General features: G+C 41.9%; 1 protein-coding gene across 2 annotated transcripts in view; it reads right to left on the bottom strand.

Moving 5' to 3' along the window:
- LOC121293108 (FYVE, RhoGEF and PH domain-containing protein 4-like) overlaps nt 1–15,202 on the bottom strand; it is a 335,511-nt gene that overhangs the window by 282,763 nt on the left and 37,546 nt on the right. For both annotated transcript variants that reach the window (XM_041215765.1, XM_041215764.1), the window contains one exon: nt 705–743. In XM_041215765.1, the coding sequence (XP_041071699.1) occupies nt 705–743 (39 nt within the window). The remainder of the gene's footprint in view (nt 1–704; nt 744–15,202) is intronic.

Here is a 15,202-nt window from a genome sequence, read left to right on the forward strand (position 1 = left end):
TTAATTGGGCAGTTATCTTTGCACATATTTACAAAAGCTTAATTGCATTTTCCATCTAATGTATTTGTTAAATGTATATACTTAACTTGTTTGATATTTGGTCAACTGACTATTATTCAGAGTAAAAAGGGAAGTCAGGCCTAAAATTTTCATCAAAGGATAACAAAAGTATGGAATACATCAGCAGGAAATGCCATTGCACTAGATTGGTTACAAATTAATATGAGAGATAATTATCTGTGTATCTGCAAAGAGAAGGGATATAGTAAGTAGGAGAGTAGGTGATCTATTATAAAGGAACAAGTTTGCTCTGACCTAATGACATTTTCCTATTTTTAAAACTCTTTATGCTCGTATACTATTCTTGTCCAGCATTTGGAATCGTATTGTTTGAAAACAAAGCAGCAGGAAACACTGACCTTAATGTGGGGAATTTATTTACTGATTAATATTTTGCTTCATTAACTACTAACGGTCCAGGATTATATAATTTCAAACTTAAATTCTGTCCTCTTGCCATCAAGCATGCAATTGCGTCAGGTAATAAAATAATTTTTGGTGCCAAACATTGCTTTTGCATTCCCATGTTCTATTGCCAAAATGTCATAATATTACAATTTTAAGAACTCTGAATAAAGCTGAAGTAATCAAATGAGTTAAAAGTTCCACAATAAAATTGATTTTTAATCTAGTTTGTTCCATACCTGTTTTCCTTGATCGAAAAGCAACTGTTGTTTCTCCAACTAGAATGAACAGAAACAAGATTAAAACCAATTAAGCTGAGCATTTTAAAAATAAACATTTGCATTGATGTTATATTGTTATATTATTCAAAAAGAGTTAGCAACTATATTGTTATGCACATGTATGTATAAGTATCCAGGATATCACACCATCTCACTACTGCACTACAGTCTGTGCACCAAACTAACAATGTATCCACATCACATGGAGAGATCTGGAGAAATACACTCAATATCCGCTCTATTATCTCTGTCTAAAAGTTTTTTCAGACTTCTGGGATTCACAAAACATAACATAGTAGCAGCAGGTGTCTGTGAATAAAATACAAACACTCGAAATGGATTTAATGCAGAATCAGATTGCGAAAAATTAGCCCAAGTTAGTGCCAAAGAGTGAAAAGAAACTGAGTGAATCATGAAAGAATGAAGTGGCTGACCTGCATCAATGAACGCTCAGCTCCAGCCCATGATGAATTGACAGGCTGATGATGTCAGGGAGGCATTTGAGAAGTTTAGACAAAAGTGAAGATTGACATTTAGTAGCTTTCTAAAAAGCACTAGCGAACAGCAAAGGGCCAGCGCATCCTTTTGTGGACAGGAGAGAAAGGTTTCATCTTTTCAGTTGCTGGGAAGTTAACAAGGACAACAGTAAAAACCCAAACAAATTTGAGAAATTTTGCACACATGCCCAGCCCAAGTCAAGCCATTGAATTCACTAATATGAAATTTAGAGCTTGAGGCAGGAACCACGTGAGCCTGTTGACAATTTCTTAACATGATTGAAAAATGTAGGCAGCAAGTGTAAATTCAAGGAAGCAGATGAAAGGCTCATTTGGGGCTCTGCACACCCTGAAGTTCAAAAAGATTTGATTGGAAGGGACCAGCTTACAACGTCACTAGCAGTTGACACTGCCAAAATACATGAAGTAACGAGTGGACAGGTGACTATCCAAATGATTAGCCTTTAGTTAAGTTAAAGGAAAGGCAGCAGGATTGATGCAGTGAAACAGCAACAAAAGAATGCACACCAGTCAGAGAGAAAGATGTGCAAGAGCTGTGGACAACCATGAGTTCACAGACATAAGGGAATGTCCTATGTACGGATCAAACTGCAGAACTTGTGGAAAGCACTATCACTCGGAAAAGATGTGCCAGGGGAAAAAAGAAAAGACTAAACGAGTTGCAGAGGCAAAGCAACAGGGCAAATGAAAGAGTAAAGAAACCAATATCCTACCCTGGAGACAAAGAGTCTCATCATTCAACTGAGTTTGTTTTTTTGCACACCCGCTCCTGAATGCTCCAAAAGCCTTAACAGGTGGGTGAGGGGTGGGGGAGGGAAACAAAATTTGTTTAGGCTGTTTCTCAATCCCAAAATGCTCAGCACACTCCAATGCTGAGACATTAAGATGCAAGGCTTCTCTGGGCACCTGCTGAGGTAGCTTATCAATTTGGGTCAGCTACGATGCCAGGATTGACCCTCAGTTAGGTCCTGGGAGGGAAAATAAAAATTTCATTTTACTTCACAGTGTCATTATATGTCATGATCTTGGTCTCATCGTTCAACTGAATTTGTTTTTTTTGTACACCTACTCCTGAACGCTCCAACAACCTTAATGGTATTGGGGTTGGGGGAACAAAATTTGTTTAGGCTGTTTCTCAATCCCAAAATGCTCAGCCAATGCTGAGACTTTGACACGCAAGGCTTGCTTGGGCACCTGCTGAGGCAGCTCATCAATTTAGGCCAGTTACGATGCCAGGATTGACCCTCGATTAGGTCCTGGAAGGGAAAATGAGAATTTCCTCTTACTTCAGTTTTCCTTTGTCACACACATTCTACAGTCAAGACAGCTACTGGCTGTAAAGCTCCCTGACCTTTCGAATACCAATCTGAGGCAACCTGTAGTAATTACATAACTGAGGATGAAGCATGCTACTCCTTCCGATCCTCTCCCTCCATGAGATGTAACCATCTTTGGCTCAACATCTTTTTACAGCAGCACAACTAGGATTGAAAACAGTGGGCACACAAGCCCTCACCCTTCTACTGTGGTATCCTGTGTTTATGGTCTAAAGGGCTGTAGTGCCAAATGACAGCATTTATTTGTAATCATGGGAAGAATTTCTGGCTCGGTGAGCAGGGGACGGGGCCAGCTCGATGGGCGTACGTCCCAACGTCACCACATGTCAGTTAGATTTTCAGTTCGGCGGGTGCGCAGCCATGTCATAGGCCTGTTAAGGCCATTAATTAACTAATGAACCCTATTGAGAAAGCTGCCCATCCAACCTTAAGGTTGGCGTGCAGGCGAAGAGCCCAGGCGGCCTTCGCATTTTTCATGGAGCCTCATCCATGGCAGAATGAGGTTTCATGAAGGGTTTGTAGATTTAATAAATTTTTCCATTAAATGTCATTGATATGTCCCAGCTCATGTGACACTGTCATATGAGGGGACAGGACTTAAATTGTTTTTTTCTTGATTAAAATTTTTCAAACTTAAAACTAATCTCCGTGACATCTCTGCACCTCAGGGAGATTTCTGCACTCTTTTGTGCGCGTGCACGCGAAAGAGAGCACTCCCGACTCAGGGCATCACCCCCTGCCCGCACAGGGAGCGCACAGCGCTTCCAGGTGCACGTCACACTGGGCGGGCCTTAATTGGGCCACCCACATAAAATGGCAGCACGGACCCGATCAAGGGCGCCGATCGGGTCCACGCCAGCCCGCACCCGCCCCCGCACAACCCCCCCAACGGGGAGAAAATTCTCTCCCATATTCTTAAATGATAAAAGTAATTGTTTTGTTGCATCAGGGCTGCCTTTACAATCCAGGCTATTTGTAGAGTTACCCTTTTTTTGGATGAGATAAAGGCCCGAATATTCCTTGAAGCAGCAATCACCATCGGATTGTCACTCCGCTCCTACTTGTCTGTGCTACGACGGTGCTCTGCATTTCTGGCCAGGTCTTCCGATCCCAGCTTCTTCAGAAACGTGGAACGGTCTTCCATTGAACTGCTTCCTCATAGCACTGGGTGATTTGGGGATGGGGGGGAGCTGGGAAAGAATGGTGGGGGGCAGTGGAGACAAGCCACCAACTCTTTTTAAAGCACAGGTTGCCATATTCTGGTAAGTGCTCAAGAACACACTGAAAACCTTTAGGACACTAAAACAGCTTTTCAGTGTCTAAATGAATGAGTGAATGGGTGAATTGGTGAACCTGTAGGTGTGTATCAGGGTAAAGTGGGTGAGGTGAGTAGTCAACTGGCTAGGGTGGCAGCTTGGTCGGGTGGTAGCTTGGTAGGATGGCAGGTCATCAAGGTGGCAGCTGGGTGAGATGGGTCAGGTAGTTGTGTTGTGTTGTGAGGATTTGTCAATGGGATATCAGGTCAGGGGCTACTCAGGCCTGGTCAAGCAGAGTCAGGGGGGTGTCAGGTGATGGGAGCTGGTTGGGTTAGGTCGGGGAGCGGCGACTAGTCAGGTCAAAGCGGGGGTGGAGGGGAGGGGTGGTGGGGACTAGTCAGCTTGGATGGGGCGGAGTCGGGAGGTCGAGGGGTTGCAGGGTCAGGTGGTAGTCAGGTGTGTGTCAGTTGTATAGTTACCCAGGAGTTAGACTAGGATTTTTCTGTCTAACATTTCCCAGGTAACTATTCAGGTAAGTACTGCAGAATTGTCTGAAGTCTCCAACTCTAACTCAGAGTCGGAGACATTTTCAGAGGGGTCTCGGGAAGCAGGGAATCGCCCATTGGAAGTTCAAACTTCAGGGGCAATTCCCACCAAGTCAGTGTGCTGGCACATCTACACAGTTCTGAAGCTCATCTTGGCAGGGGCACATCTGGTCGCTGCTGAACCGGAGACTGGAAGTTCTGATCGAAAATCATCTTATTTTCAATAGTAAATGTTGAAAACATAATCAGGGAATTTGATTCAATGCGTTACTGAGAAAGGTACTGTGACAATAATGAATTAATATACACAGTTAAAATGAAGAAATTTCTAAGATGCTTTGGATTTTGAAGGTTTGTTTTCCCTTGATATTTCTGCTGCCTTGCACTGTTGGACTCAATTATTCTTCAAAGCCAGTTTCACCAGCAGAAATAGGCAAAAATCCAAAACACAAATACAGGAAGGAAGCTAATTCTAAACCTAATCATAGATAAAGAAGCGATGGATACTACAGTTCACAGTAAATTATATTGTTTTTTATGGTGTGCAGTTTATGGCACACTCCAAAGTTTTTTTTTTCTAAATTATTAATGTAGAAGTGGTCTGTTTTTAATATATTTCAACACACCTAATTGTTACAGATGTTAAGGGCGAAGCCAGCTCTGAGCTAGAGCAACCAGAATTACTTTGTTTTAATTCAAGTTGAGTTCAAATTGAATATATCTGCTTCTGATTCACAAAATTTGCATTCCTCAAAATAGGCATATGAATGTGTGCTTATATCTGACTAACATCAGCATGAGGAACATTTTGTATCCTATTCTTCAATGCAAAAACAGAAAAAATAAAATCCTATCTGTTTACGAATCATTTTATATATTTATAGTTTTGGTTGTCTACTGCAGAGTATACGATGGTAATGGGAGATCATGCAAGCTTTGCACAATGCTAAATTTTAAAGCAACTGAAGTGGAAATCTATTTAATCAGCCCCACCATGTTATAAGCTTAATTAGTTACGTGTTGTAAAACAAAAAATAAATCAAACAATGGGCCAGATATTCAAGTGCTGACCACTTCCTTCTCACCTGAAAAGCAGGCAACTATCAGTTCAACGCCTGCTGAGGACCTTGTGCACCCATTTGCCTGCCTCAATCAAATTTCCCGCAGGCTTCTAAATGGATATCTAACATTCCCATCCAATACAGGCGAGAGAATGTTTAGTTACATAAATTGAAGAACCATGTCTGTCGCAAAATCCTGATTGCAACTTTCAAAGAGAAATAGGTAGACCATGCAAGGTGCATGCCAGTCCCATTCCTCAGGCGCTGAGAGGCCAAACAAAGATCGTGAAAGGGATTGCTTCTCCAAAAAGGATTTTTTTTTGTTTTTCCTGAAATTTTGGCAAACAGGAATACACTCCTTCAGACTCCATAAAAGTCTTCCAGCCTACTGCCCATTCTCACTAACCCACACCACCCTTGCCTCATCTCCCTTCTAGCGTCTGTTCTCCACAGTCAGCCCTTAACGGCCAGATGGCTGTACATCACAGCCAGCTGATATTCTACCTTGGGAATCCTGTTTGGTATCTGCAGCTTACCAATGGAATGTTAAAGAGGCACCAAAGCATAAAGTAATTTGGGCCTCCTGACTGTCACGTTGGGAGAGTGCTGTAGGAGCATTGCCAAAATCATACTAATTTAACAGGCTGGTTCACCCCAGTATTGCACGATAAACTGTAAAACATTACACTATATATTAAAATACCATACTTGGAGGGCATGCTTATCACATAATACCTTATAAAAGTATTACATGTCTAAGTCTCATACTTTATGGAGTGACACGTGAAATAGTCACACATCCAAAAGACAAAAATTAGTGCTTGGCTGAAAGGTGGTTAAAACAACAAATAGGAAATTGACTAAGCATGATCAAATCAAAATCAGCCAATTTAGTCACTAAATACTGAGAACAGATGTGTATGCAGATAAAACCTGAACATGCAAATTGCTACTTATCCTGAGCTGGCAAGTATATTACATGAAGTGACTGTTACAAATGCAAGGTTTTATAAGCTTATGATGTTTTGGGACTGTGTCCTTAATTTAGAGTAAAATGGAGCACTGTGGCTTGTTCTAATTCTGCCAACAGCAAGCCAGGGTGGCTTGGTTGTTAAAGATTAAAGGGGGTCCCAGATTTCTTTCACTGGGAAGAAGGTGCAAGGTGTTCACTCCTGTAAACAATGACCAAAGCATCTGAGCAGATGGTGGATAGACTGTTAGTCTCCAAACTTCCAGGAAGGTGTTAGGTTTTGTAAACAGTTATACTTTAAACTGTCTACTTAGTTTCAAGATAGAATGGAGTTGAGAATCTAGAGGATAGCTAATTAGTAATTCTACTTGAATACAAGGTCAATGTGATTCACATTGCCATGGAGATGGGCTTTTAGAGGGGGAAAATCCATAGGAAGCCATTATAGAATAGGGTGTCTTCTTAAAATATCACAGAACTTCACAGACAGGATCAGTCTGCAAGGATCTGAGAGCAAATGCAGAGAGATAGAGACAGCATGTTTTGATGGTTCACCACACAAGAATGAAGGTGGGAATTCACATTCGGATTGAAGAGACTGGGTTTGTGAGGATTTAAACAAAACAGGAAGATTCGCCTAGCTTTGGCTAGAGGGAAGGATCTCCAGGGTAGCCCTCACCATAAAAGCCAGTTTAGAGATGAGAAGTTATGTGGCTAAAAAAGGAAAAGAAGGGAAACAAGCCCTTGGAAGCTAAAAATCACTTTTGGCTGGTTACGGAAAATAGCAACAGAGTAAAGAATAAACATAGAGAAGATTTTCGGTCATTTTACATGTTAAATGGGGGAGCTTTTCTGTAGTTTAGGGTATGTGTTGCCAACTGAAATTGGTTAGTCAATGTTGCTTTTAGTTTGTGTTACAGTAGAAGTGTTAACATTTGAAATCTTGTTGTGCAACTCCCTTAAGTTGACTACTGGAAATTGGAAATTCTTTTCAAAAGTTATCAGTTGCTACAGGAATTGTAACATGATCAAATTTCTAAAAAAATATCTTGAAGTTTGTTTGAGATGCTATCTTGAATTTTTCTCTCAGCTGAAAATATATTTGCAAAAATTACATTCATAACAGAGAGTCCATAAAAATTAAAGAATTCTGAATAAAGTGGTCATTTGCAATCATAGAGTTGTTTGTACAGAGGTGTAAACACTAGTAAGTACTTTCTTGAAGAGGGATACTCATGTGTTGGGAGTCAGAGACTCAATTTGAAGTATTGTAATTATGAATTGTGCTTTGGTAACTTTCTTTGTACAAAATCTCTTGGTTCTTCCTGTCTGGCTTAAATCTATGTCAGGCATAATATCCCAGCCAGGTCATCATTTTGGCACTAGTCACTATCTATAATGATTTCCCTCCAGTGACCTGACTGTGATCTGCCAGAGCTCTTCCTATCAGTTCCTCGTCCCCAACCTGTCCAGCTGCTCATAAGACCAGAAGAAACAGGGGCAGGAGTAGGACATTTGGGGCATTGAGCTGGCTCCACCATTCAACATGATCATGGTTGATCTGATTGTGGCCTTAATTCCACTTTCCTGCCTGCCCATTTGACTCCCTTATCAATGAAAAATTTGTTTAACTCAGCCTTGAATATATTTAATAACCCAGCCTCCATTGCTCTCTGGGCAAGAGAATTCCAAAGACTGATGACCCTCTGAGAGAAGAAATTCCTCCTCATTTTTGCCTTAAATGGGTGACCTCTTATTTTAAAACTGTGCCCCCCAGGTTACAGATTCCCCCACGAGAGGAAACATCCTCCCAGAATCTAGCCTATCCAGTACCCACAGAATCATTTATCTTTTGATTAGATCAGGGAAGGCGATGATGTAGTGGTATTGTCACTAGACTAGTAATCTAAAGACCTGTAGTAATACTGTAGGGACCCGGGTTCAGATCCCGCCATGACAGTTGGTGGAATCTGAATTCATTAAAAACCTGGAATTAAAAGATGACCATGAAACCATTGTCGATTGTTGTAAAAACCCATCTGGTTCACGAATGCCCTTTAGGGAAGGAAATCTGTTGTCCTTACCTAGTCTGGCCTACATGTGACTCCTGACTTGTAAATGCTCTGAAGGCATAACAAGCTACTCAGTTGTATCAAACCGCTGCAAAGTCACAAAAAAAGGAATGAAAATGGACAAACCATCTGGCATCGACCTAGGCACTGGAAACGACAATGGCAAACTCAGCCCTGCTGACCCTGCAAAATCCTTCTAACATCTGGGGGATTGTGCCAAAATTGGGAGAATTGTCCCATTGACTCAGCCTGAGTAATCCTCATGGAATTATAGGACACCACCTGTCCCACTGGCAGAACACACCCAACAGAGGTTGTGGCACAGTGGTATAAAGTCGGGAGGGAGTTGTCTTGGGAGTCCTCAATATTGACTCCAGAACCCATGAAGTCTCATGGCATCAGGTCAAACATGGGCAAGGAAACCTCCTGCTGATTACCACGTACCACCCTCCCTCAGCTGATGAATCAGTGCTTCTCCATGTTGAATACCATTTAGAGCAAGTACTGAGGGTGGCAAGGGTGCAGAATGTACTCTGGGTGGGGGATTTCAATGTACATCACCAAGAATGCCTTGGTAGCACCACTACTGACCGAGCTGGCCAAGTCCTAAAGGACATAGCTGCTAGACTGGGTCTGTGGCAGGTGATGAGGGAACCAATAAGAGGGAAAAACATACTTGACCTCATCCTCACTAACCTGCCTGCCACAGATGCATCTGTCCATGACAGTACCGGTAGGAGTGACCACCACACAGTCGTTGTGGAGACAAAGTCCCGCCTTCACATTGAGGATACCCTCCGTTGTGTGGCACTACCACTTTGCTAAATGGGATAGATTTTGAACAGAGCTAGCAACTCAAGACTGGGCATCCGTGAGGCACTCTGGGCCATCAGCAGCAGCAGAATTGCACTCGAAAACAATCTGTAACCTTATGGTCCAGCATGACCTCCACTCTACCATTTCCAACAAGCCAGAGGACCAACCCTGGTTCACTGAAGAGTGCAGGAAGAAATGCTGGGAGCAGCACCAGGCATACCTAAAAATGAGGTGTCAGCCTGCTGAAGCTATAACACAGGACTACTTGCGTGCCAAACAGCATAAGCAGCAAGTGACAGACACAGCTAAACGATCCCACAACCAACGGATCAGATCTAAGCTCTGCAGTCCTGCCACATCCAGAATGATGGTGGAAAATTAAACAACTCACTGAAGGAGGAGGCTCCACAAATACCCCCGTCTTCAATGATGGAGGAGCCCAGCACATTAGTGCAAAAGATAAGGCTGAAATATTTGCTCCAACCTTCAGCCAGAAGTGCCAAGTGGATCTCTTCCAGAGGTCCCCAGCATCACAGATACCAGTCTTCAGCCAATCCGATTCATTCCACCTGATATCAAGAAACAGCAACACTGGATAGTGCAAAGGCTGTGGGCCCTGACAATATTCCAGCAATGATACTAAATACTTGTACTCCAGGATTTGCTGTGCCCCTAGATAAGCTGTTCTGGTACAGCTACAACACTGGCATCAACCAGCTATGTGGAAAATTGTCCAGGTATGTCCTGTAAACAAAAAGCTGGACAAATCCAACCCGTCCAATTACCATCCCATCAGTCTACTCTCAATAATCAGTAAAGTAATGGAAGGGATCATCAACAGTGCTAGCAAGTGGCACTTGCTTAGCCATAACCTGCTCACTAACACTCAATTTGGGTTCCAGCAGGGCCACTCAGCTCCCGACCTCATTGCAGCCTTGGTTCAAATATGGACAAAAGAGCTGAACTGCTGATGTGAGGTGACATCAAGGCAGCATTTGACCAAGTGTGGCATCAAGGATGGAGTCAATGGGAATCAGGGGTCAACTCTCCATCGGTTGGAGTCATACCTAGCACAAAGGAAGGTGGTTGTGGATGTTGGAGGTCAATCATTTCAGCTCCAGGACATCATGCAGGAGGTCCTCAGGGTAGTGTCCTCAGCCCAACCACCTTCAGCTGCTTCATCAATGGCCTTCATTCCATCCTAAGGTCAGAAGTGAGGATGTTTGCTGATGAATTACACAATGTTCAGCAGCATTTGCGACTTCACAGATACTGAAGCAGTCCATGTCAAAATGCAGCAAGACCTGGAAAATAACCAGGCTTGGGCTGACAAGTGGCAATTAACATTTGCGCCACACAAGGGTCAGGCAATGACCATCTCCAACAAGAGAGAATCTAACCATTGCCCCTTGATGTTCAATGGCATTACCATCACCAAATCCCTATCAACATCCTGGGGGTTACTATTGACCAGAAACTGAACTAGCCATATAAACACTGCGGCTATAAGAGCAATTAAGAGACTAGGAATCCTGCGACAGGTAACTCATCTCCTGACTCCCCATCTACAAGGCGCAAGTCTTGATTGGCACCACATCCACAAACATTCACTCCCTCCACCACCGACACATAGTAGCAGCAGTGTGTACCATCTACAAGATGCACTGCAAGTGTCTACCAAGGCTCCTTAGACAGCACCTTCCAAACCCACGACCACTACCATCTAGAAGGACAAGGGCAGCATATAAATGGGAACATCACCCCCTGGAAGTTCCCCTCCAAATCATTCACCATTCTGACTTGGAAAATCGCTTTCCTGGGTCAAAATCCCGGAACTTCCTTCCCAACAGCACTGTTGGTATACTACACCATGTGGACTGCAGTGGTTGAGGAAGACAGCTCACCACTACCTTCTCAAGGGCAACTAGGGGTGGGCAATAAATGCTGGCCCAGCCAGCAAAGCCCAAATCCCGTGAATTAACCTCTTACTCTTCTAAACTCCAATAAGTATTGGCCCACCCATTCAACCTTCCTCAGAAGACCACCCTTTCAACCCAGGAATCAACCTAGTGAATATTTTCTGGACTGCCTCCAATGCAAGTATATCCTTCCTTATGTAAGGAGACCAAAACTATACACAGTACTCTAGTTGCAGCCTCACCAATACCTTGTACTGTTGTAGCAAGACTTCCCTATTTTTATACTCTATCCACCTTGCAATAAAGGCCAACATTCCATTTGCCTTCCTAATTCCTTGCTATACCTGCATGCTAACCTTTTGTGATTGTTCAAGGACACTAAGATCCCTCTGCAATCTCTATTCAAAAAACACTTTGCTTTTTTATTCTTCTTGCCAAAGTGGACAACCTCACATTTTCCATCTGTCAATTTTCCACCCACTTATTTAGCCTAGCTATATCACTTTGCAGACTCTTTGTATCCTCTTCACAACTTGCTTTCCTACCTATCCTTGTATCATCAGCAGATTTGGCTATAATACATTCAGTCTTTTCATCCAAGACATTAATATAGATCATAAATAGTTGCGGACCCAGCACTGATCCCTGTGACACTCCTTTAGTTACAATTTACCAAGCTGAAAATGACCCATTTATTCTGACTCTCTGCTTCCTGTTAGTTAGCGAATCCTCTATCCATGCCAATATATCATTACTAATATCATGAGTTCTTATCTTGTGCAGTAACTTAAGTGGTACCTTATTGAATGCCTTTTGGGTTCTCCTTTATCCACCCTGCTTGTTACATTCTCAAAGAACCTTAATAGAATTGTTAAACACGGTCTCCCTTTCACAAAACCATGTTGATTCTGCCTGATTGTATTATGATTTTCTAAAAGTCCTGCTACTACTTCCTTGATAATGGATTCTAGCATTTACCCAATGACAGACATTAGACTAAACTGGCCTGGAGTTTCCTGCTTTCTGTCTCCCTCTTTTTTGAATACTGGTGTTATATTTGTGGACCTTTCGAGGATCTGGGGAATTTTGGAAGTTTACAAACAATGAATTCATAATTTCTGTAGCCACTTCTATTAACAGCCTAGGATGAAGGCCATCATATTTAGGGGGTTTGTCAGCCTTTCATCCCATTAGTTTTCCTAGTAGTACTTCTCTCTCGTTTCCCATTAGTAGTTCCCCAGTCTCACCCTCTAAGACCAATGCTCATTTTAGCACAGAGATAAAAACAAAAAACTGCGGATGCTGGAAATCCAAAACAAAAACAGAATTACCTGGAAAAACTCAGCAGGTCTGGCAGCATCAGCGGAGAAGAAAAGAGTTGATGTTTCGAGTCCTCATGATCCTTCCACAGAACTGAGTGAATATAAGGAGCGGGGTGAAATATAAACTGGTTTAAGGTTGGGGGGAGGGGGGGGTGGTTGTAGGGACAAGCAAGCAGTGATAGGAGCAGATAATCAAAAGATGTCACAGACCAAAGAACAAAAGAACACAGAGGTGTTGAAGGTAGTGATATTATCTAAATGAATATGCTAATTAAGAATGGATGGTAGGGCACCTTGAGTTCTTTTGTTCTTTGGTCTGTGACATCTTTTGATTATCTGCTCCTATCACTGCTTGCTTGTCCCTACAACCACACCCCCCACCCCCATTTCTCTTCCTCATCCCCAACCTTAAACCAGCTTATATTTCACCCTGCTCCGTATATTCACTCAGTTCTGTGGAAGGGTCATGAGGACTCGAAACGTCAACTCTTTTCTTCTCCGCCGATGCTGCCAGACCTGCTGAGTTTTTCCAGGTAATTCTGTTTTTGCTCACTTTAGCCGCTCTTTTCCTTTTTAAATACTTGTAGAAGTTCTCACTATCAGTTTTTATATTTATTGCTAGCTTTCTCTCCTACCCCTCTTTTTTTTTTTAAGTCATCCTTTGCTGGTTTCTAAAACTCCTCCAATCTTCTGGTCTACCACTAAACTTTGCAGCATTGTACATCTTTTCTTTCAATTTGATATCATCCTTAACTATCTTAGTTATCCACGGTTCTTACACCCTTCTAGAGTCTTTCTTTGTTAATGTAATATATTTTTGTTGAGAGTTATGAAATATCTCCTTAAATGTGTGCCACTTCTTCTCTACCATCTTCCCTTTTAACCTAGTTTTCCAATCTACTGTAGCCAACTCTGCCTTCATACCCTTGTAATTGCCTTTACTTAAGTTTAAGATACTAGTTTCAGGCCCAAAGTTTTCACCCTCAAACTAAATGTGAAATTCCACCATGTTATGATCACTCTTACCTAGAGTGTTACCATGTTACTATGGGGTCATTTAGTAATCCTGTTTCCTTACACATTACCAGGTCTAAAATAGCCTGTCCCCTTCTTGGCTCCAGAACATATTGTTCTAAGAAACTGTCCCAAATACACCATGAACTCATCCTCCAGGCTTACAGTGTCAAATCGATTCATCCAATCTATGAAGATTGAAATCGCCCATGATTATTGCAGTACCTTTCTTATAAGGCTCCCATTGTTTCCTGGTTTATACTCTATCCTATAGCGTAGCTACTGTCAGGGAGTCTATAAACCACATCAAACAATTACTTCTTTCCTTTGTAATTTTTTATCTCCACCCAAACTAATTCGACATTTTGATCGTCCGTACTAATTTCATTTCTCACTACTGTACTATTCTCATCCTTGATTAGCAGAGCTACCCCACCTCCTTTTCCCTGTCCTTCCAAAATGACAAGTACCTTTTAGATCCCAGCTGTGGTCACTGCAACCATATATCTGTATTGGCTATCATATCAAGCTCATTTATTCCTATTTGTGCTATCACGTCACTCATCTTGTTATGAGTGCTGCATGTATTCAGCTACTAAGGGCCTTTAATTCTGCCTTTTTAATCATTCTTTTCTACGCTAGTGCATTCTTATGTTTGTACACTCTGTCCCATCACATTCTGGTTATCATTCCTGTATTGCTACCCTACACTATTGTCTTGTCCTTTCACTTTGACATTTCAAATCTCCCTCATGTGAACTATCCCCGCACCCCCACCCCACACCACACCACCACTATTTAGTTTAAAGCCCTAGTTATACAATCGACCAGTATGCTGGTATGCAGCAATTAACCGTGTGTAAGATTCAGTAAAATTCAATATAACATTGGCATCAGATTGTCAATCCACTTCTGGCTCCCACCACCACAACCCCAGCTCCAGATCAATGGATTTTACCTGTTGTCACTCAAGTTCTATACTACACTCTATCTTCCCTGTTATGCAACCCCAGACTTTGCAACATCCTCAGTCTTTGCCATTAATACCGGCAGCATTTAGCAAAAGTGAATTAGACCAGAACACTGATTGCTCCCCATGGGAAAACAAGACACATCCCACAGTTTGTCTGGAATGCATAATTTGGGATAGGATTTTATGGCCACAAATTGGGTGGGCTAACTTGTTTCAGTTCCAGTTCTAAGCAAGACCAATGTCCAACAATCACAGAAGTAATTAGTAATAACTATATATGGGTAGACAATCCTACCTACCCTTCTCTCTTGCTGAATGGACTATGGCAACTCAAAACAAAGGAAAACTGTACAGAAAGATTTTAACTTCAAAGCTAACCAGTGGATTTAGTCAAAGTACATCACAATCTAAATTTTTGCTTAGAATCTTTTATGCTGTTCCGGTCCATGAAATTTTTAATTCACCTGCTTTTGCTTTTTTTTAATCACTTTGTTTTAAAAAAAACACAGGGTCTTGTTCTGAAGCAAGAGTTAAGGTTGAAAGAATGCTAAGTTATCCTTGATGTATTTTTTCTAGTTCAGATACAGTGTAAGAGATTTTAAAACAACATAAAACAGAAAATATGCAGTAGGAATTAATCTGGGTGCGTTTCC

The sequence above is a fragment of the Carcharodon carcharias genome, chromosome 21 (genome assembly GCF_017639515.1).
Source record: "Carcharodon carcharias isolate sCarCar2 chromosome 21, sCarCar2.pri, whole genome shotgun sequence".
Classification (NCBI taxonomy): domain Eukaryota; kingdom Metazoa; phylum Chordata; class Chondrichthyes; order Lamniformes; family Lamnidae; genus Carcharodon; species Carcharodon carcharias.